Source organism: Phocoena sinus, chromosome 13 (assembly GCF_008692025.1).
Source record: "Phocoena sinus isolate mPhoSin1 chromosome 13, mPhoSin1.pri, whole genome shotgun sequence".
NCBI classification, from domain to species: Eukaryota; Metazoa; Chordata; class Mammalia; order Artiodactyla; family Phocoenidae; genus Phocoena; species Phocoena sinus.
In genome coordinates, this window is record NC_045775.1 from 82,433,904 (window position 1) to 82,456,246 (window position 22,343).

At 50.3% G+C, this 22,343-nt stretch overlaps 1 protein-coding gene across 2 annotated transcripts in view; it reads left to right on the forward strand.

Annotated features, from left to right (window-relative positions):
* Nucleotides 1–22,343, forward strand: part of CNGA3 (cyclic nucleotide gated channel subunit alpha 3) — a 45,914-nt gene that overhangs the window by 16,885 nt on the left and 6,686 nt on the right. Inside the window, exons 2-7 of one of the 2 annotated variants that reach the window (XM_032653508.1) lie at nt 172–311; nt 7,601–7,714; nt 9,979–10,158; nt 13,683–13,736; nt 20,229–20,288; nt 21,612–21,719. In XM_032653508.1, the coding sequence (XP_032509399.1) occupies nt 208–311; nt 7,601–7,714; nt 9,979–10,158; nt 13,683–13,736; nt 20,229–20,288; nt 21,612–21,719 (620 nt within the window). In that variant the 5' untranslated portion in view covers nt 172–207. The remainder of the gene's footprint in view (nt 1–171; nt 312–7,600; nt 7,715–9,978; nt 10,159–13,682; nt 13,737–20,228; nt 20,289–21,611; nt 21,720–22,343) is intronic. The other variant, XM_032653509.1, reaches the window with a different exon arrangement.

Genomic DNA, 22,343 nt, shown 5'->3' on the forward strand with positions numbered 1-22,343 from the left:
CTAGCCCGGAGAGATCCAACTAAAACACAGTGTGGCAGGAACTGGGAGAGAAATGGAGGAGGGCACGTGTGCCAGGGCTTGCCTGGGGGAGTAGCCCTCCCATACCAGCTGGGTTTGCAGTTACTTCCTGGGGGGTCCTGATGACATATCTGCTTTGTGTTCATGTTTCAGCAACCACTTTGGAGCTGAATGTGACAGAGCAAGAAGATGGCCAAGATTAGCACCCAATACTCCCACCCTTCCAGGACTCACCGCCTCGTGGTAAGGACCACGGACAGGGATCTCGATAGCATTGAGAACGGCCTCAGCAGGTAGGATGGGCTTTTAACTTCGTGCCTGGAACAGGTTATTTCCGTAGCTGATCTAGACCTGTGGGAAAGACTGCCTTAGCCTGTGGGCAAGCGCAGGTCGGAGGGCGGGCTCTGTTCACAGCACTCCTTCTAACTTCATTTTCCATGTCCCTTACTCCTCACGACCCACACTGAGGTAGTTTTTATTCTCATTTTAGAGATGTGGGAAAATGAGGCTCCAAAAGTTACATAACTTTTGTAACTTTTTTTCTAGAAGGCAAGAAAATGAAGACCGTTATGCAGCTGATTAAATTCTACTGTAAAAATGTCCCCAAACTGCCACACTTTCCCTTGTATACATCAAACATTTATCGGGCTCTGTCTGTGCACCAGCCACCGCCCTGGGCACTGGCTTCCAGGAGAAGGCCAGGACTCAGCCGTGCTCATGTACCTGGGGGGAGTGGGCCGTGCCTTGCCAGCAAAGCCATCGGCCCCATCAGTGACATCCCGACACAGGCAGCCACATGGAAACTTGGGGCTTTGAGTTCTACTTCTAGCCCTGTTCCTAACTTACTAGTAGACCTGGGAAAACTCACTAACCCCTCCACGCTTCAGTTTCTTCAACTGCAAAATGGAGCAGCATTGGGAAATGGGAAATGGGAAATGGGAGAGTATCTATTTGGTGCAAATGGACTTACATTCTTATGTCTCTTAAATTCTCAGTGAGTTGATTGAGTTGAACAAGAAGAAGCTTTATTTCCAATATTTATGTTATTTTTGTCTCACAAGTATAACACTCAAAACCTCCCTCCCATGAAAACTGCATATTATCTGACGGCCAAAAGTGCAATTACAGTCCTCAATCCTCACATCCCTGGCACTAGGCCCTCCTCCATCGTTTCTCCTCACTAACTTATATATGTCACTTCCTCTCTCAAATGCACATTTGGTTTTTCCTACGTCTAGGTGCTTTGTCCCAGCTCCTTAGCAACTCAGCTAATAAATGATAGACAGCAATTTCCCTATCTTTGCAAACTTACGTAGTCTTTGGACCTCCACCTTCTGGGATTCAGGCAAAGGAAGGAAATCTCAAAGCATGGCAACAGATATTCCCTCCAACTCTTTTAAGTTGGTGCTTGGACCCAGGAAATTTGATAGACTCAGGGGCATCAGAAATTCTCACCCTACTCAAATTTCTCCCTCCTAACTGGCCGACTGTCAATACTTGTGTTCCACAACTGAGGACTCCTTCCTTTAGGTTAAGGCATTGCCCTTATTTAAAAGGAAGAGGAACACTATTAGGACAGTTATCTGCTATTAAAACTTTGGTGTGTGTTAATAGTTTCTTTCCCACACCTGAGCTAATAAAACCCCCTGAAGAGGGGCTTAAAAGAGGATTGCGGTAGAGGGGAGAAAAGTCCCAAGCTTGGAGCACAGCAGGAAGTCAGGCTCCCTGGGCAGCAGCAGGCTCCTGGGATCTTGGGCCCAATGGGAGAAGGAAGAAGCTGTTAGGATCAAGAAGAATTTGAAGCAGATGGAACTTTTCCCCATTGCTCCCTTTTGCCTCGAGCGGGATGAAACCAGAGCATCTCGTGGAGCTTCCAGAGTCCCTGGAGTGTCAGTCTGGCTCCGCCCAGTGAGAAGGCGGGCTTGGCGAGTGGGCTGGGGCTCCTGCCCAGAATGCCTGCTTGACCTGACACCACCACGAGCCAGCTCTGCCCGACTCGTCCTGGCTCTGCCTCGGCCGGTGGCCGACAAGCTCCGTCTGGCTTGCGGGCTGTTCAAGAGCCTCTGGCTTCCGAGAGCCTCGCTCTGGGCTCACACTGGGTCCATGCACGCTCCGGGGATAGGTTGTCCACACAGCCAGCGCTCTGAAGTGATGCTCTTGGACAGTACTCTGCCATCTCACAGGTGAGCAAATGCCCTCCCATTCCCCACCCGCATCCCCAGGCCAGCATGGTGACCAACAGCACAGGCTCGGGGTCAGACTGCCGGGTTTGAAAAGTGGCTTTGAAAAGCTGCTCAACAGCTCCAAGCCTCAGTTTCCTCATCTGCAAAATGGACTAGTACTGACCTCAGGGCAGAAATGAGGGTAAAACAGGGTACCCCTGCCACGCAGTGAGTGCTTCATCGGTGCTCACTGCGGGTCTTGGAGATGCTGCCCCTCCTATGGGCCTTCTCTAGCATCCCAGCTGAAGCCTTCTTCACCTCCTCTGACCTCAGATGGCCCCAGCTGTCCCGACATCTGGAACGGGCCATTTCCTGCCTGTGCCCACATCAGGCTGTCTCAGCCTGACCACTAGCCGAGTCTCAGTGCCCTCCACTTGGGGCCGTGCCCAGCTACATACGTGGTAAAAGCTTGTTGACAGATTAGTACAGAATCCCGTGGAAACACTTGAGAGGTTTCAAAAGGAGAGAGAGGAAAAATGCTTCCTTCGTGAGAAACATTATCTCATGGAGGCAGGAGTGGGTTAACAGACAGAAGTTTCCAGAATGGCTCCTTAGCATCACCAAAGATTGAGAATAGGAGTTCAGGCTGAGGGGAGCAGCCTTGGGCCGGAAGGCTGGGTCCAGAGCCCTCCCCTGCTTCCCAGAGCAGCCCAACATCTGTCAATTCCCAGACTAGTTTTCCCTGTAAGATTGATTTCAGCAAAGGACTCTGGCACAGTCACATAAAATTTTTAAAGTTTCAAATCACTATTTGCAGGGAGGAAATGCTGTTTGAACAAATCGTAGATCTTTGCCTTGAAATTCCAATCCTTTTAGAAAACTTTTGGGAGAAATAATTATGAATGTGTGTCCTTAAATATTAATCATTCTTTATCCTCAATGATATCACACAGCTGTGCTGGGAACATATGCATTAGGAACATATGCATTTGCTGAGTGCCCCCCAAAGCGGGGAGTATCATTTCCCGACCCCTGAGACATCCCGCCTCCCAGGTCCTTCACCAAGTTAGAGACCCAGGTTTTCTGTTTCTCTTTTAAATCGCTGGGCCCATTTCCTAGTGAAGAGTCATAAGGAAGGATGAAAATGTTTCCTTTGAACAAAAAAATTAAGTTTACACCTTGAAAAGACCAGAAATAAAGATGTCTTGAATTTTGCTTTTCCTATTTAGATCTGTTTGGGTGACTCAGTTATTTGAGAGCTGGCTGGCATATTTTACAGATACTGCAACAGAGAAAGACTTCACAGTCTGCCACAGAGGATTGCAGCCTGGGACCGAGGGCACCCCAAACCCCAGATCAGTCTCCTAGTGTAGCTATTTAGGTGAGCTTTTGGGCATAAGGGGTTGTGTCCTACAGAGAAGGAGTCTTCTTCATGCTTTACCCTGAACAGAGCCCAAAGCAATTTCCACAAAAGAAAACCATTTTCAACCTGCTTCCCCAGGACCCAAGACAAAAATGCAGTAACTTCAGTTCCCTGGTCACACGTGGCCGGGGCAGTACCTGTCCATCACTCTAGTTCCTCAGGGCTTGAGAGCAGGAAAAGTAAAATAAGGTATCATCTTCTCCACCCTTGTTCCAAAAGGCCACTTCTGTTTCCTCTTATGTCCCCAAAGTCACTGAAAGAAGACACCAGATCCACAGAGCACAAAGTTAATCACCAGTTCCCGTTCTGATGAGAACCTCTGCTCCCTCCCAGTGACAAAAAAGCTTCACCTTGTGGACATTAATTCCTCTGTATAAATAAACTCAGAAGATGAGCTTTACAGGTTGAAAATGACCTTGTCTTTCAAAACAGTCACTTCATTTGTTTCACCAGTTGCCCTTGATCTTGCTAGTTACTAACTTCACAGGGCTTCTTCCTTGCAAAGGCACCATCACCACGGAGAACCGGAGACTGTGGGTAGAAGGCAACTTCATGTTGTCCTGGCCTGGTCTGCTTGTTTTACAGAGACCTGAAGCCTGTCGAGTCCTGAGCCAGCTCCGGGCCAGACAGTACCTGGCCCGCACTCTCTCCTGCCTCTGTATTTCCCTGGGAAGTTCTGGATCCCTGACCTTGCACTGATTGCCAGAAGTTTCTCCCTTTTGGCAGTACCTGTGTGTCCTTGGGGACACAAAATATCACCTCAGACATTTGGTTCCTCTCCTCCTAGCCAATCTCCTCTTCCATTTACCTCGTAAAAATCAGTTTCTCTGAGGAATAACTAATTGGGTTTGCTATTTAAATACCCCCAGGCATTTAACGAGGGTAGAAACTATGGAGCTGGGAGAAAGACAGCAGGGTAGAACTCTGGGCATCAAGAAACAAGTGGGGAGATGCATCAAGAAGAAAAGACCCCTTGGGGCCCTTGAACTTACATCGTATAAGACCCTTCCTATTCTTCACAGCTAAATGTGCCTTTCTGGACTTGGGTGTTTGACCAATACTTAAATCAATATGAAATCAATTTTTCCTTTGTTTTCTTTTCGAAGACCAGGAAAATTGAACTCAGGGAGGGTAAGTGACCAGCCCACAGTGCACTTAGTTAATAGGTGCTGGGTTAGGGATTCGAACCCAGGCCTCCGGGCTCCCCACTACGCCACCTCCCCTTCATGTAGGTGTCAAAGGTCCAGGCCACTTGCAGTAGCTCTCACTGCTGCCAGCTGCAGGCCTGCTTTGAAATCTGGGGTGAGTTCTGCCCTTCTCACCCACCCACAAGCCCTGATGTCATGGGCATTGAGTCCTTTGCTGCTAATGCAGATAAATCTGGTCTCAGGATGTACCCCCCCCATCCCCCCGCAATGAACAGAATCCAGACTGGTCTCAGGATGTACCCCCCCCATCCCCCCGCAATGAACAGAATCCAGACTGGTCTCAGGATGTACCCCCCCATCCCCCCGCAATGAACAGAATCCAGACCAGGCAGAAATGCTGGCCCACCTGCTCCATGCCTAGAGCTCCCTGAGGAGGGAGCTGCTCGTGGGGGCAGAACACCTCGTCCTGGGATTGCCTCTAGATCTTCCAGGCACACATTCTGTGGCAGAGCTAGAGCCCAGCTGTTAGTTGCTGCCCGCACCCCAACTCCCCACCCCCAAGCATGCCAGCTGCTAGGATCCAGGCACTGGAGAGATGGACTCACTTGTCCCCCTGCCGCCTCCTCCTCCTGTAACTGACCCGGGTGCCTTGCAACATGCATTCCCACCTTTGCAGTACGCAGAATATTAGAAGCTCAAGGGTATTGTAGCTTCCTAACTGCAGCAGGGCTTCTGGTAGGGTCTCTCATATGTATAAGGATGAGGTGTGAGTGGTCTCTTATGAGTATAGAGAATTCAATTAGGCGGTTTGGAAATAAAAAAGCCATGCCCACATTTGTGCAGCCGGGGGAATCAGAGCCATGTGTCTAGTGGCATGCCACAGGGCTCAGCTCTCAGCCGTGTCCTATTCATCTTTTGCTTTAATCAGTGCCATATATGAAAATACAGAAGGCAGATTCATGGAGTAGGTGAGAGCAGGCTTTGAAAGGAGATGGAATGGCATACAAATCTCAGCTTTGCCACTTGGCTGTGTGACCTTCGGGAAGTTACTTAACCTCTCTGAACCTCAGTTTCCTCTCATACAGTTTTTATGTGGATTAAGTGATCAAATGTATGTGGCTGACATACAGCAAGCAGTCAATAAATGGTGTGTACCTTGGGTATCACATCTGTGAATGAGACGGAGTTGGGAGGACCCTGCATACCAAGGGTGCCAGAACATCAAGTGACTCAGATAAATGGGAGAGTCCAATACTTATTTCCAACAAATCAATTGTACATGCATAAGACAAGGCCTTCTGGCTTAGCAGCAGCACATGTTATAAGACATTGGGTTTTGGATGATGGTAGCTGGTGATGGGGCACCAAAAGCATGTCTTGGGCTCCAGTGACAGCAGGGTGGTTCTCTGTCTCTGTGCCCAGTCAGGCAAGAATACAGGAACCTGCTCACAGGAGAATGACCGTGACAGGGAAGAGACTTGAACCTGATGAGGAAAGGCTGGGTGAGCTGATGCGTTTAGCCTGGAAAAGCGAGGCAGCACAGGTGTGAGAGCTCTCCCTTCATGGAAGGCGGTCTTTTAGAAGATGAAGTTGCCTGACTCCACGTGGTTCCAGAAAAGAAAAAAAAAAAAAAGTGTATCCTCGATATGGGGAAGCTGAGGGAGAGAAGAACCTGCCGGCAATCAGGGCTGTGCAGAGAAGACCTGGAGGAGCCATGGAATGGTAGTGAGCTCCCCATGCTGGAGACGGCAGGGAGGTTGCAGAAAGGAAGAGGCAGCGGCTTGGCGGCTGAGATACAGGATTCTGACTTTGAATCACTCACTGGGGAGAGATAGAGCCTTTGCCCTGACATTAATTCTTGCTTCTTCAACCGTGTTGCCACCTTGTTAAGAAGGCTGATTAGGCTGGAATAGGTCATGTGATCGAATTAATTTGTCTTGCCTGGGCTCTCCAAGACTCATAGAATGAAGTGCAAATCCCTGGAGGCCAATGCCTGGATGGCTTTTAATCAGGCTGATCAAACTTCAGCCCTAGGAAGTTTTAAAAGGAAGGGAAAAAAGGAAAATTACACCCCAGCAGAGAGGTCTTATTCCAGGAAGTTCAACAAACACGAGGCTCTGCCGATGCTCAGACTGAGCTGTGGACACCTGTCCTGTGGGTGCTGTTGCTTTTCGCCCTGAGTTGCACAGGTGAGGTCCCCGCCCCCCTTCCCTCCGCATTACAGGGGACACAGGCTAGGGCTTGGCAAAAGGGCACAGCAGAAATGGATTTTCATTTGAAAGCACTACACAAATGCACGTGGAGGGCTAGGCCAATTCCTTACAGTATCGCCGGACCCTCCTCTTAACCAGTGGGCTCCCGCAGTACCCACACACTACGACAGAGGGCGAGGGAAGACCTCTTGAAGGAGGCGGCACTTGATCCGACTTTAGGAGATGGGATTTCGGTATGCAGAGATGTGTGTGAACCAAAATCCTTGTTCTGGAATCCTTGCGTGGAAACAGCTGCTGTGGCTCCAGATGCAGGTCCGGGACCTCCCCGCCACCACCCCGCCCCCAGTGCTCTAATAAGGACCATTTGCTGCTGGCCTGCCCTTTTCACCTGGGCTATGGGCAATAGCCTCCTTGTCATAAAGGAAAAGCCACTTTCTCCTGAAAGCCAGGACCTGCTGGCTGCTGCTGGAGTCTGAACTGAAGTGGGGAGCTCTGGGGTGAGGATCTGTGACAGTAGCTTTCCTCTTTAAGCAGGGCATCTGGCCATCTCGGTCCTCAACGTGTCCAGGAGGTTGGAAATCAATGTCAAGGATGAGCTTGAAATCAATTTTGCTTGCTGCATATTTGATTTCCTAGGACCCACTTGCCATGTGAGGAGACACCGTCAGAACTGCAAGAAGGCATCACCATGGAGACCAGAGGACTGGCTGAATCCAAGCGAAGCTCCTTCACCAGCCAGGGGCCCACCAGGTAACCGACCAGTCTCAGCCCTCACCTTGGGAAAGGGCAGACGGAGGCAGAAAGAAGGTAGATAAGTCTCAGGAAGAAATGGTGGTTGAGGGTAGGGTTGCAGATTTGGAGAAGAAAGGGGCAGGAGAAGCGGATTCAGAAATCTATCAGGGAGTCATTTCCTCTTGGGTCAGGTGTTCCGAGCTCAGAAAAGTCTAAGAAAAACTGCCTCTATCTGAAATTGCTCTCATAAAAAGTGATATTGAGGTACGTGCTCAATTCTGGAAGAATTCAAGAAAAAAAAAAGCCAACCAGAGAAGTTTCAGAAAAGAATTCAGAAGAAAGATCAGCCAGCCGTGGGAGACCGTTGGGTGGATCACGGTGGCACACAGAGGGCAATCGTGGCTCTGTCGGAAATAGCCCCTGGCAGGTCCTCACTCGTATGGGTCTAGACTTCATAGCTTACGTCCTCGCAAAAGTATTTGAAAGATTAACTAGGCTCCGAGCTCTGTCTCCCTTCTGATGACATCTGTCCTCCCGCTTCAGTAGCTGTACCACCTGGAGGAAGTCATTTCACCTTTCACGTCTCATCTAAAGATGCATCTAGTAACATGAGGGCTGCGGCAGAGCCCACTCCTGCCCCACGACGGGCGCTCAACAAATGTTGGGCTCATTATTTCCTTCCACTGATATATTTTTTTTTTTTTTTACCAAAGCCAGAGTTTCATACAGTCACGTGTTCTACAGGTTTTGCTTAAGAGTATTGCAAAAAAATTAATTTATCTAGTTATTCTTCATGGTTTTCATTGTGGAGGATTATTTATTTCACTAGCCACTTACAGCTGGGCATTTAAGTGATTTCCAGTGTTTTTTGTCTTACTAATAAAATATCTTACTAATAAAAGGCCTGTTGATCGTAAGTTAGAGAACACCTTCAACTAGCTCAAATGAAAAGGGTAGGGCTGGGGCAGGGGCTGGTGTAAGCTAAGATCCAGGCCACCTGGTGGAAACGGAGCCAGTGGGGCTCATAAGGGGCCGTGGGGAAGCAGCTGCCTTCCCTCTCTCGTTCCTCTAGCAACACTTCATGATCTGTGTGCTTTTTGCCTGCATGCCTCCTACATTTCTGGCTTTCTCGGCTCACACCTCAGCAGGCACAGGCTGAACACAGCCTTCACCATATGATCCTGAGTTGAAACACCCAACCCCATCTTGGAGTGGTTTTTAGTTCCGAGGCTCGAGTGACTCTGTGGGTCAGTCGTCTGTCCCCGAGCCTGTTGGCTGAGGCTGGAGCTCCGGGGAGTATGACCTTGCTTCTCTCCCTCAGCAGAGGGAGGACGTGGGTGTGGGGAGTGTCAGAGCGGAGAGGTTGGGCTGGGCAGGCACCTTGCCATTCATCTGCCGCGGCCGCTGTGAGCATCTCTGTTCGTGGCATGTTGCCTCACTTCAACTTATCCCCTTAGGCTATGGTCACAAGTGTGTGATGGGGATCAAGGTATGTGACAATTCATGACTCCATGCCAGGTTGCTCAGAACTGATTTCTTGGGGACAGTGGCGTGCACAGTGGGTGCCCAGTCAGGAAAGCTGAACTCCAAGAAATAGTTGAGTCTGTCTTTCCGTTCCCCCCTGGCCAAGACGGGGAAGCAAGAGGCAGGGCTGAGGGAAGCTTTTTTACAGAAAACTGAAGCTAAGATGAGCTCTGGGCGTGGACTGCCTGGTCTCAGGTGCTTGCGGCCCGGGTGGCGTCCGCTCCAGGAGAGAGGTCAGGGCACGTTGCACAGGAACTTCTGCACAGGGCTGGGGAGAAAACAAGAGTTTGTATGAAGAGCAATTCATAGGACAAGGGTTGGGGAAAGAACCTAGGTTGTATCTGGGTGCTTGTTCCTTTATACCTTGCTCTGAATTTTATCACTATTCGGAAATTGTATTTTTTACTGTGCCTATGCTTACCAGTCGTAACAAAGAGCTCTACATGGGACAGAAGGAAAGATGAGCAGAAAAGCTTGCTAAATGGCCCATTGGCAGGATCGTGCCTTTGATGGAGTCCAGGTGTTAAAGGGACAAAGCCATAATGAAGAAATGTCCCTTATGGAGGAGGCTGCGTCCCAGGTGGCAGAGGTGGAGGGAAGAAAAGGCTCTGGCGAGTGGGGGCAGGGGGTGGCGTGCAAACCTGAGACCGGCCCTGGGACCCACATTCTGCCGGCATCTCTGCCCCTGCCCCAGCCCTCTGGGAGGGGGCTTCCGTCTCCTTCCGCACCGGCCTCGCTGCGGGTCTGTGCCCTTCCAGGTTGTCACGCCTCATCATCTCGCTGCGTGCCTGGGCCGCCAGTCACTTAGGCCACGAGGACCAGAGGCCTGACTCTTTCCTGGAGCGTTTCCACGGAGCCGAGCTTAAGGAGGTGTCCAGCCACGAAAGCCATGTCCAGAACAACGCGGGCAGCCAGGAGCCGCCAGACAGAGGGAGAAGGTAAGGGAGGCGGGGCTGCCTGCCCCAAACGGGGAGGGAAGCACCTGCTGCCCCCTCCGTGCAGTGTGGATACCCGCCGCCCCCCGGGTGGCCGGGAGCACCCGTCCCTCAGCTGTTCCCTGAAGAAGGGGTCTGTCCTGGGGGAACACTCATGCTCTAGGAGTCTCCACACGAGCCCAAGAAGCCCTGCAGGAGCGGAAACCCTTTAACCAGAGCCCCCAGCCTCATGGGCAGCTGACCCTGTCCTCCGCGGAGCTCCCGCTAGCGCCCCCTGGAGTTGGTGCTCTCAGAATCGCACCTGGGACGTTAGCCTCACCAATCTCTCCGTTAAAGGACCCTCATCCTACTCACCTTGCACTGTGATCCGCCTTGCTAAAAAACTGGGGCTTTTGTACCACGAACCTCAGGGAGTACCTAGATGGTACCCACAACTTTATGGAGGGGTATACGTACATTCTTCTGGGGAAAAGGTCCAAAGGTTGGTTAGAACTTTGAAGGGGAACCATCCTCGCCCCAGGTTGGTTTAAGAACCGTGGGGAGCACAGTAGGTGGGAGTAGAGTGGGGGATGAGGAAAGTGTCTGCTTTCTAGTAGGAGAAGGGTCTGCAGAACAAGGGCTCTGAGCACCTTGCACGGCCCCCTGCCCAGTGGGGAGCTTGTGGCTGGTGCTGTCTGGTGCCTGCAAGTAGAGAAATCTGCAGGGGCTGGACTGACACCCCGCAACCCCCATGCCCCCCCCCCCCGCACAGAGCTGCTGCCTCCCCTCCCCCTCTTCTCGTGTTCTTGAGAAGTCACCCCAGCCTCTGGTGGGCGGGGAGACCACTGGGCGACCGTGGGTTGAATCCATTGTCGCTGAACAGCAGAGGGTCTCTTTAGGACCCTTGGGGCAGTTGAGGGAGAAGAGGTAACACGTTCAGGGGAAGCAGACCTCCTCTCAGCCTCACAAACAGGAGGACACTTGCTCAGAACCTGTTTTAAGGAAAAAGGGGCTTGAAAAAGATCTTTTGGCTGAATTCTCTAGGTTATGCCAGGGTTTAGAAGACGTAAAGTGTGAAAAAAGAAGCATGATTGCTGCCGAACAGACAGTCCCTGTATAATTTGCTAGAGAAAATGCTGTCTGTTTTGGAGTCAAAGGAACAGAAGGGCTCGGTTGCGGGCCCCTCGAAAAGGCAAAGAAAACCCCTGGGGAGTAAAGGCCATGAAGCCTCAGGGGAAACAGATGAATCTTTTTGGAGCTTTGATTTTATTTCCAGATTTGGGGCAGGGGGTTATGTTTATTACAGGTTATGCAGTGCATTGCAAAATGTACAAGATGTACAAGCGTATTTAAGATAGATTATGAGAGTTCAAAGAGATGTCTTGCCAGAGACATTAGGAGACGTACATTAGTCTTCTCTGCTGGGGAAAGGTGTGAGCATCTCTGGCTGAGAGCCGGAGGCCCAGTGGAGCAGCGTTCTCAGGCTCCCTTTTCCCATGAGCTTGGACTATAAACCCTCGGGCTCCCTGGGCTGTGGGAAGGGGACCGTGGAGGGCCTGGGTGCCGGCTGGATGTGTGCAGGGCCATCCCAGGTTCCCAGGGCCGGGCATCCCAGGCTGTGAGGGAGCACCAGGACCATGAGGCCCACATGCTGTTCGCTACTGAGCCAGAAAGACAGGAGGGCTGGCAGCTAAGGACGAAGGGAGGGTGGAGGAGGAGGAAAGAGTGGGGGAGGAAAGGAGGTTTGCTAGCAAGCCAGCCAGGCTGGTTCAGTTCCTTTTAGGCAAGCAAAGACTTCCTTGGCTTAATTGATCAAACTTCTTCTCCACAACTTTAGACTCGTGGAGATGAACATTAGACTCTGCCCATTTCCCTATGTGACCAGATTAACGGGGGGTTGACCCCATCAGAGCCAAGCTCCAACTATGCCACCAATGCCTGGTCACTTGCTGGAAGGTTCAGAGTGGGCAGGTGAATGCATAGGTGCAGGATGGGAGCAGATCAATCAGGGAGGCTTCCTGGGGGAAGAAGACTTTGAATTTTCAAGGCCAAGTCCCATCAGCCAAGCAAAGTGTATGCAGAGGTGGGTCTTAGTTCTCCTGTGGGTTTGGCCCGATGAGATTATGGCAGATCATGGTGCAGCTCACGGGCAACTGCACCCCAGAGAGCTAAACTTTCCTCCATAATCTCCCAGTTTTGATTCCCCAGGGGAATTTTAGATGATCTGAACCGATCCTGAAACAAGCAGTTAGAGCCACATCCTGGATGGGGAGAGGGAGGCTTGGGAGGGATGAGCAGAAGTACCAAAAAGGCATTTGGCTGGATGTTCAACATCATAGAACAGGTGTCCTGAGAGTCAGGCTGGAGTGTCACCAGCGCCTGGCTCTGGGCCCTGGGGTCTCCTGCCCTGTGAATGGTCTGCAGTCACCACAGACAGGCAAACTGCCCTCTAGCCCTGTGAGGCCAGGCTGGCTTTCTAAAACCAGCTGTCAAAGATGTGAAGTGGCAGGTGAGCTCAGGGAGATCACGCCTTTTCCTAAAGAACATCACCAAGTACTGCCCAATCCAGCTTTCAGTAAACGTGCTTGGTTGTGAAACCAGCCCCTACCTTCTACCAGATTCTCACATAGATCTGGGATGGCAGGCCCTGGAGTTCTAAGATGAATGTGGGGCAGGGGAAGGGGGAGGATGGGCTGAAACCTGGGGCAGCTCTGCCCAGAGTCCTTTTTTTTTTTTTAATTAATTAATTTATTTATTTTTGGCTGTGTTGGGTCTTCGTTGCTGCGCGTGGGCTTTCTCTAGTTGCGGCAAGCGGGGGCCACTCTTAATCGCGGTGCGCGGGCCTCTCACTGTTGCAGCCTCTTTTGTTGCGGAGCACAAGCTCCAGACACGCAGGCTCAGTAGTTGTGGCTCACGGGCCTAGTTGCTCTGCGGCACGTGGGATCTTCCCAGACTAGGGCTTGAACCCGTGTCCCCTGCACTGGCAGGCAGATTCCCAACCACTGCGCCACCAGGGAAGCCCAAGAGTCCATTTTTTGTCCTGAGAACTGGAAGCGGGCCCTGTGATGGGGTTTCCAAGGGAAGGGCCCTGTGACAGCCATGTCTCTGCAGAGGGGGCAGCAAGTTGCTGCTGCTGCTGACGATGTCCATTCTGGTCCAAGGAGCTTGGCCTGTTCACCCAGGAGCACCCAAGGGCAGGCGCCACGCCGGGTGGTCTCTGTGCTCCCCCCTCCATAGCGCCTGGCCATACTAAAACTGGAGGACGTTGAGAGGAATCGAGGCTAGGATGCTGGATGGGATTCAAAGAGTTAATCTTCAGTTATTCAGAAGCCTCAGTTTACCCAGGTGTTCATCCTCTCCCGTTCACCAACACTAGTCACAAAACAATGTCTGTCCCTGACAATAACAATTCCCTCTGTTCAAGCTGTGTGGAAAGGCCCGTGAGACAGGGGATGGGAGTCCCAGAATAACCGCCTGGGGGCAAGGGGTCCCCAGCAATTGGACTTGAGTTCAGATTCCCATGCTGTGCTCTCTTTACCTCCCCGCAGTGACTGGCCCCTGGCCAGAAGCAACACCAATGCCTGCAACAACTCAGAGGAGGAGTGAGTACCTCTGCCCCCTCCCACTCCCTGCGGCCAACCACCTCCCGGTAGACACCCCAGCTTTGTACTGCTACCTCCCTCAAACCCCACCAGACCATTCTAGGGTCCTGCTCCTTCCATTGGAAACCCATCCCCGTGGACAAATGGGGAGAGGGACCTGGTCTGTGTGACTTCTTTGGGCAGGTCCTTTTATCTCTGTGTCTCTCATTGTCCTCATCTAGAAAGCGAAGGGGTTGGCTCGGTAAACATTTTCAGTGCTAACACCTCTGTTGCTATGTATCTGAAGGTGCAAAGCTGGAGTCCCTTTACAGAGCAGTGGATAAATCTCCTTCATGATGAGAATGCACTTTCCATTCTACATCCTCAGGCTCCTGTGTGCCAGTGAAGTGCCCTTGTCTTCAAGCCAATTCAGGCCAATTTGGAGGGCATGATCGGGACCGTGGAAAGAGGAGATTTAAATAGTTCCAGAGATTAGCCTCTTGAAACCGTGACCCACCGTAATTCCTTCCCGCCACCCGATGCTGAGCGGGCAGAGTAGTTTGATGTGTGATTCTGGCAACATCACCCAAGAGCCCAAGCAGACGGTGTGCGTATGTGTGTGACCATGTTTGTGTGTGAACACGTGTGTGTGTGTGTGTGTGCCCCGCTCTCCAGCCTTCCTTTTCAGAACACCGTGGAGGTAGGAGCGGAGGGGGGTCTCAGCTGGAGCTTAGGGGAAAACCTTCCGTATCAGCCGAGAAATGCCAATTCCTTGACTTCCAGCCGACCGAGAACTGTGCCGAGGCTTTTTCTCGTTATTTCCCTTTGTTCTTCTGATAGAACTTCTTTCCATTTCCCCTCCGTGAACCTTAGTTGCATTTGGGGGCTTTTTTGTTTGTTTTTTAAATGTATTTTTTTAATTGAAGTGAGTTTACAGTGTTGTGTTAGTTTCTGGAATACAGCAAAGTGATTCAGTTACACATACGTATATTCTTTTTCAGATTCTTTTCCATGATGGTTTATCACAGGATATTGAATATAGTTCCCTGTGCTCTACAGTAGGACCTTGTTGTTTATCCATCCTATATATAATAGTTTGCATCTGCTAATCCCAAACTCCCAGTTGATCCCTGCCCCATCCTCTCCCCCTTAGTTGCATTTTGTTTACATAAATTGGGACATGAAATCCAGAGACCCAAATGCCAACAGTCAAGAAAAATGAAATGATTTAATCTGCAAAATGATAGCTACTGTGATATGTGTTTGATGCCCTTGGAAACCTGGTGTTGAGTCCCGCAGTCAGGCAAAGGCTCAGGGCACCAGAAACCATAGGTAGAGGTCTTGTGGGTGGGTCTCCAGGCTTCTCCATCCTGGGGCTGGGATGTGGGCAAGGATGGCGTGGATGCCGTCAGCTACATCAGGCTCTTATAAATCTTTTCAGATGGGCTCGTATCGTGGGTCCACACTGCAGCCAAGGACTGAAGGACAAAATTGGGGGCTGCCCCCAAATGGAGCCACCTGGGTACAGAGATACAGAAGTAATTCTTATGAACACCTTCCCCCATTCTTCCACCACATTTCTAGCATTTTCACTTAGTCCCATGGGTTCTGAAAGTTTCTTTCTCCCGATCAATCTGTTCTCAGCCAAAACCAGCCTCGTTTTGTAGCTCTGTGTTGGCCCCCTGGGGCAGTGCTGGGTGGATCCCGGGACACGGCTGGATGGCACGGGGTCTTCCCTAGGCCCTCAGCAGGTTGGTAGCCAGAGGAAAGTCCAAACCTTGTAACCTGGGGCCACAAATCCTGAACAAGGGTGGCAGAGCCTGGTGTAATTAAACTCCCAGCAGGGCTAAGTGTGCCCGATAAGCTTGTGGGCAGCGCCCTCTGCTGGTGACTTGACATTAAGACTTCAGCTGCAGAAAAACCAGTAGATTCAAGAGAACAGAGGATGGGTGAGTGTCCTTGCTCTTCTCATTTAAAGATTCTAACAACTTTTGTTCTTAGTTTATTAATATGCTCATTGTCAAAAACTTAGAAAAGACAGAAAAGCACCCACGAGGATACACCCATAAAAAAGTACACTCTATGTTAGCAGTTGAACCCCATTATCAGAGACAACCCCTCTTCACATGTTGGCAAATATCCCTCCAAGTTTTCTCTAGGCATATATATTGAATAGATAGATACGTGGATACATAGATACACAGATACATAGACAGATGCAATATGTTTAATATATGTACTGGTTAAGTGCATTTGCATCCCAACTCAACCACCTAAGAGCTTTGTGACCATGAGCAAGTTACCTGACCTCTCTGTGCATCAGTTTCCCGACTTGTGAAATAGGGATTGTAACTGGCGTCTTACAGAGTTGTGTTAAGACTATTCTAATACATGTGAAGTGCCGAGTACATTGTAAATGATCAATCAATATTGACTACTGTGGGAAGCAGAGTAATTTCACTACCACAACCTCACCAAAAGTGTTTCCATCCTAATCCCTGGAACCTGTGAGTAGATTATTTTACATGACAAAGGAGATTTTGCAAATGTGATTGAATTTAAGGACCTGCAGATGGAGAGATTATTCTGGATTATCCAGGTGGGCCCAATGTAATCACATGAGTTCTTAAAAGCAGAAGCGGGAGGTAGGAGAGTGAGCCAAGAGATATGAGATGGAAGGAGGAGAGATTCGCAGTGTGAGTGGGACCGTCCTGTCATTGCTGGCTTTGAAGATGGAGGAAACGGGGAGGGAGGCCTGAGCCACGGATGCAGCAGCCTCCAAAAGCCAGGGATAGCCCTCCATCTACAGCCAGCAGGAGAACAGGGACCTTGGTCCTGAGCTGCAAGGAGCTGGATTCTGCCTGCAATCCCAGTGAGCAGGAAACAGATTCTCTCCAGAGCCTCCAAAAAGGAACACAGCCTGAGGGCACCTTGATTTTCATCCAGATTATACGAATTCTTCCAATCTCCAGAACTGTAAGAGAATGAATTTGGGTTGTTCTAAGATACTACATTTGTGGTAATTTGTTATGGCAACAGTAGAAAATCAGTAACACAGCTTTCGATCCCAGAAGTAGAATGCTGCTGTAACAAATACCTAAAATGTGGAAGTGGCTTCAGAATTGACCCTAGGTAGGATCTAGAAGAATTTTAAGGAGCATGTTTTTGTTTAAAAAGCCTAGATTGCTTTGAACAGGTTGTTAAAAGAAATATGAATGTTAAAGACTCTACCGGTACCACAGGGAGATAAGCTCGATGCTTTGTGACCACCCAGAGGGGTGGAATAGGGAGGGTGGGAGGGAGGGGCTATGGGGATATATGTGTGTATATATATATATATATATATATATATAGCTGATTCACTTTGTTGTACAGCAGAAACTAACACACCATTGTAAAGCAATTCTACTCCAATAAAGATATAAAAAAGCGGGGAACAATCATCAGAAAAAAGACTATAGCAGTGAGGGTTCAGAAGGAAAAATGGGGAGCATTACAGAGAAAAACCTAAGCTGCCTACATACTTAATACCTAAATGGTCGAAACAGACTATTAGTAGAAACCTGGACTTTAGGGGTGCTGCTGGTGAGGGCTCATAAGGACGTGAGGAGCAGGCTTTTAGAACCTGAAGGAAAGGGGATTCATGTTGTTTAGTGGCAAAAAGCTGAGCGGGATTATGTCCCACAAGTATGGGGGAAGCAGAATTCGTATGCAATGAGCTTGAATATTTAGCTGAGGACATTTCTAAGCTAAGGTACTGAGGGTGCAGCCTGGTTTATTCTTGCTGTTGATGGTAAAACTTAAGAAAGAAATTGAGGGAAGAACTGATAAATGAAAAGGAAACAAGACTTGATGACTTGGGAAGTTCTCAGCCTGCTCAGATGGCAAAAGAGAATAAGTTTTAAAAAGTCACTGTCAGGAAAGCATGCCTTCAGGAAAAAGCCGAGGGTGCGGCTGAACTTTTGCTAATAACTCGAAGATCAAAAGCTCTGAGTATTCAGTCACATAAAAGACCCTCTGAAGAGACCGAGGGTGTGAACCACGGCTCATCTCAACAGAAGCCAAAAATAGAGAAGAGATTTCTCAGAAAGATCTGTGGATGAGCCTCTGTCTAGGGGAGTGGATCCCTCTGGTATACATGACCCATTAAGGTCTAAAAGATTTTATGGCCGCAGAAACGCTGCCAGCTTGGAGCTGAAGGATAGAAACAGTACAAAATGAGGGAGAACTGTTAGACCTCTAAATTCTAGATGCAGAAAGCAGGCTGATAAAAAACTACTCAGCTACAAGCAGGTGCTACCTTTCGTGAAAAAGGAAGGATGACTGAGGGCGGGGCCATGAGCTATAGAGGTTTGTTCTCAGGCCTTGAAACATACTGGCCCATGGACCTGCTGGATTTTGAAATCACGCGGAACCACTGACTCCTTTTGTCCTCCCATCTTCTCTCTTGCTGAACTAGAATATCTACATCTGGTGTCCTATGCCTGCTCCTGCATTGTGTTTATGGAGATGATTCGTTTCTTTAGTTCCACAGGTAGGGAGGACTCGTGTCTCAAATGATTCACACCCAGAGTCCACACACACCTGATTTAGATGATGAGATTTGAGACTTCTCAACTGATGAGACTTAGATGATAATTTTGGACTCTGAGTTGATGCTCTAATGGGATGAGGCTGGGGGATTTTGGAATGGGGGTGAAGTCATTTTGCACATGGGATGCAAGGAAATCTTTGAGGGCCAGTGAAGACTGTAGTAGGTAGCCCGGAGGTGCCCATATGCTAATCCCCATATCCTGTGACTATGTTACCTTACACGGCAAAAGGGGGTTTGCAGATGTCATGAAGTTTAAGGACCTTGAGATGGGGAGATTTTCCTGGCTTATCAAGGTGGACCCAGTCGAATCACATGCATCCTTAAAAGTGGAGAACCTTTCCCAGCTGCAGAGAGATGGCATCTTGAGAAGGACTCAACCCGCTGTTGCCGGCTTTGAAGATGGAGGAAGGGCGCCACGAACCAAGGATGCAGCAGCCCCTAAAAGCTGGGAATGTCCTCACCTTGCAGCCGGCAAGAAAATGAGGATGTTGGTCCTATAATTGCAAAGAACTGAGTTCTGCAAACAATCCAAGTGAGCAGGAAACAGTTTCTTCCCTAGCGTCTTCAGAAAGTATTACAGCCCTGCCGGCACCTTGACCTCGATGAGACCCCTACCAGATCTCTGACCTACAGATCTGCAAGATCATACATTTGGGCTGTTTTAAGCCACTAAGTCTGTGCTAATTTGTTCTGGCAGCAACAGAAAACTAGTACAGCTATTATTAGAAAATCTTTTGTAGTCTACTTTTTAACTTAGCGAAATCTGAGGAACATTTTCCCCTGTCACTGAATATTCTTCCCCAACCTCGTTGTAAGTGGCCTCATAGAATTCTGTGGTTGAAGAATTTCCTCTGTTGTATGATCAGATTGTTTGTGCTGTGACTTAGAAATAATGGTGGTGATGATTCTTCTGTATGCATGTTTGCACACACCTTTGATTATTTCCTGGGGAAGTGCCGTGTAAAGTGCATTGGTCCTTTTCAACGAGTGTTTAACTAGCAGACACTTATTTCTCAGCCCTTCCTTCCTCCAGGGGAAGGAACAGGGGAATCAGAAGGGCCTGTGGGTGATTCCGGGGGTGCCCTGAGGCAGGCAGGGTCTTTTACCCTCCACCTTTGTTTCCTCAGGCTGTTCAGTGGGCAATAATGCGTGCCTTGCAGGACTACTCTAACCGTTAACAGGTAACCCTTGTAACCGTGTCCAGCCCATGAAGGACGTGCAATAAAGAAGGGGAAGCAGAGTAAAGCTGCGTTGAGGAAACATCTGCCCTTACAGGCCCTTCCTGCCGATGCAGACAGGAGGGCGAGGCCCCACCTGCAGCGCCACATCCAGCAAAGTCTGGAAGCATCTGAGCGTGGCTGCGTTTGCCTCAGACGACTTGAAGACTTGCTGCTGCATAGCACACCTGTGCCTGCCTAAGGGTCTTGCTTCCTTCCTGTCCCCTGGCTTTCCCATCAAGGGCCAGGTTTTCATGTGACCCCAGAACAACGGAAAAGCCACCCCCTTTCCTCAGAACAAAGAGCGTTCCATGTGACTCCCAAAACTCTGAGTGACTTTTCCACCCTAAACGTGTGGATTTGGGTTTATTTCCCATTACCTCAAAAGTTTCCAGTCTCAAGCTGCTTGTGACCTTCTAGGGACTCACGGAAATAGGTCAGAAATTGTAGAATGTTAGACTGAACCATTGTGTACATTTCAATGTATACAATGGATACTTCAGTGGAGGTGGTACCCTCCCCCTTCAGGAATAATAATAATGATATTATTCATGAAATCAACAACCTCATTTCATCCCAGTGTGCTAGAAAGATTGGTTTCCTGCACCATGCCCTCTCCCCCATGTCACTGTGGCCTACCCTCTCCCCGTGGTAATGACCTTGGTATATGAAAATTGCTAAATGTCACCCTGTGTCATCCAGTGACAAGGCGAAAAAGGAGAAAGAAAAAAAGGAAGAGAAAAAGGAAAACCCAAAAAAGGAGTAAGTACTGGGAGAAACTGCCCCCAAAGAGGGGGTTCCATGGTCACAGCAGGCCTGGTTCCACACCACCCGGCCCTGGCCCTGGGGAGGAGAGAGACGCAGTCAGGCCTTAGGGTCAGCCCTGGAGAGAGGGCTGCTTAGGGCCACAGAAAAGGAGTTGGTCTCAGGCAGGGATCAGGCCTGCTGAGATCACGTGAGGGTCTCGTTCTGCAGGGAAAGTCGGGGAGCCCAAAGGGGGGCTTGTAGGTAGGCAGGTTTGCCTACAGCCTCAGGTGAGCAGTTCGGGGCTTCCCTGGGAGCCTGCTCCGGTGCCCTCCCCTTGGGCATTCTGTTTGCCCACAAGGTGGCCGTCCACACAGTGGAGCACGTGGAGCCCTTTCCCTGGGTACTAGAAAACACTATATTCACAAACTTTAATCCAAACCCAGTGGCAATGAGTGTTGGGCACGTCCAAAGCCCAGTCAATCAGCAGCTGATCTCGGACTTGCCGAGTTGAGGTGAAAACAGGCAACTCAGGGTCTCCTCTGGGGAGCGGGAGCAGCTCTGCAGGCCTAGGCGGGCATGGGGGGGGGGGCAGATGGGGTGGGAGAGGAGACGCGTGGACCCAAAGAAAGATCTCCAGTACCGCCTATAAATTCCAATCCTCTGAAAATCCTGAAAATAAACACCGAAAGCACCCTAAGCTATTTCTTCCATTCAGTGTTGGCTGACATACCTCGATGATTCCCAGGTTGGTGGTGTTTGGTGGAGAGGCAGGAAATGTCTTTAGAACATCTGCACGATTGCAGTTAGTGAGGTGGAGAGAGCACATTCCCAAGGGAGAGCTCTGGGCTCCCAAGCTCCCAAGTTCAGTCCAGAGAGGAGCTGTCTCAGAACCACCCAGGACAGTGATTAAATGCACATTTCCAGACCCCAGTCCTGGAGGGGTCTGGCTGGGCCTGGGAGTCGGCATTTTCACAGAGCTCCCCGGGATGGTTCCACCATCACTGTGCTCCATTTTCCTTCTCGGCACCCTGAAGGCTATGGATGATACCCCAGGACATGGGAATGTCATCACTGTAGTTTTGTAGTCACCGGTGGCTTCCTGGGGTGCTGAGCTGGGAGAAGGCCTTCGGAGTCTGCCCTGCTCCCAGCCTGGGTGGGGGCACCCATATAGGGACACCCACGTGACCCCCCCTGGGACTGACAGCACCCTATCTGGGAAGCCATCTCTAGCTGAAGCCCGCAGTTGCCCTGGGGTCTCTAAGCTAGGCTGGGTCTCTAAGCCTTTCCAAAGCTGTGGTCTTTCAACGCACTGCGCTGCTTGTGTGTCGGTGTTTCCAGAAAGAAGAAGGACACCACCGTGGTGGACCCCTCCAACAACATGTACTATCACTGGCTGACCATCATCGCCGTGCCCATCTTCTACAACTGGTGTCTGCTCGTTTGCAGGTAGGGGCGTGGGGCGGGGCCTCAACACAGAGCTCTGAGTCCCTGGCAGCCACCATCCAGCTGCGTGTGCCTCAGTTCCTCCTGGGTCCCCTGAAGCACTGGGGGAGGCCTGGCTTTGAGATCAAAACCATGGTCCTGGCACCTTGGAGCCTCCTTGATGGAGTCGCAGGAGGAAGATGCAAGGGCGAGCCGTTGCTCTTCTGAGGGGAAGTGGGAGGGGCTGGGTCACTCCTGAGCTGACCTGCAGGACAGGGATGCAGGCGCCAGGCGCAGTTCTCAGGCTGTCGGCTGTGGGCCTTGGGTTTTCTGAGCCGGTTGGGATGCAGGGTGAGCTGCTGCTCTTGTGAGGGCGGCCGGGGCCTTGGGGTGCTCCCGAACTGCTAATTTGTGGGGATGGATGTGGCTTGTTCTGTTGTTAATCTCTCAGAAATTGTTATATCTTTGTTGGCATTTAAAATGGCCCCAGAAAGGGCAAGTTCTCAGCCCCTTCATCTGAGGCCTGGATAAACTGCTCCCCGGCCAGGGGAGGGGAGCAGTCTTGTCGCTACTGCTGCAAGGCAATGGGGCCCACTCTTTGGGGTCAGTCCCAGCTCTTCTTAGGAGCTCGGTGACCTTGAGACAGAA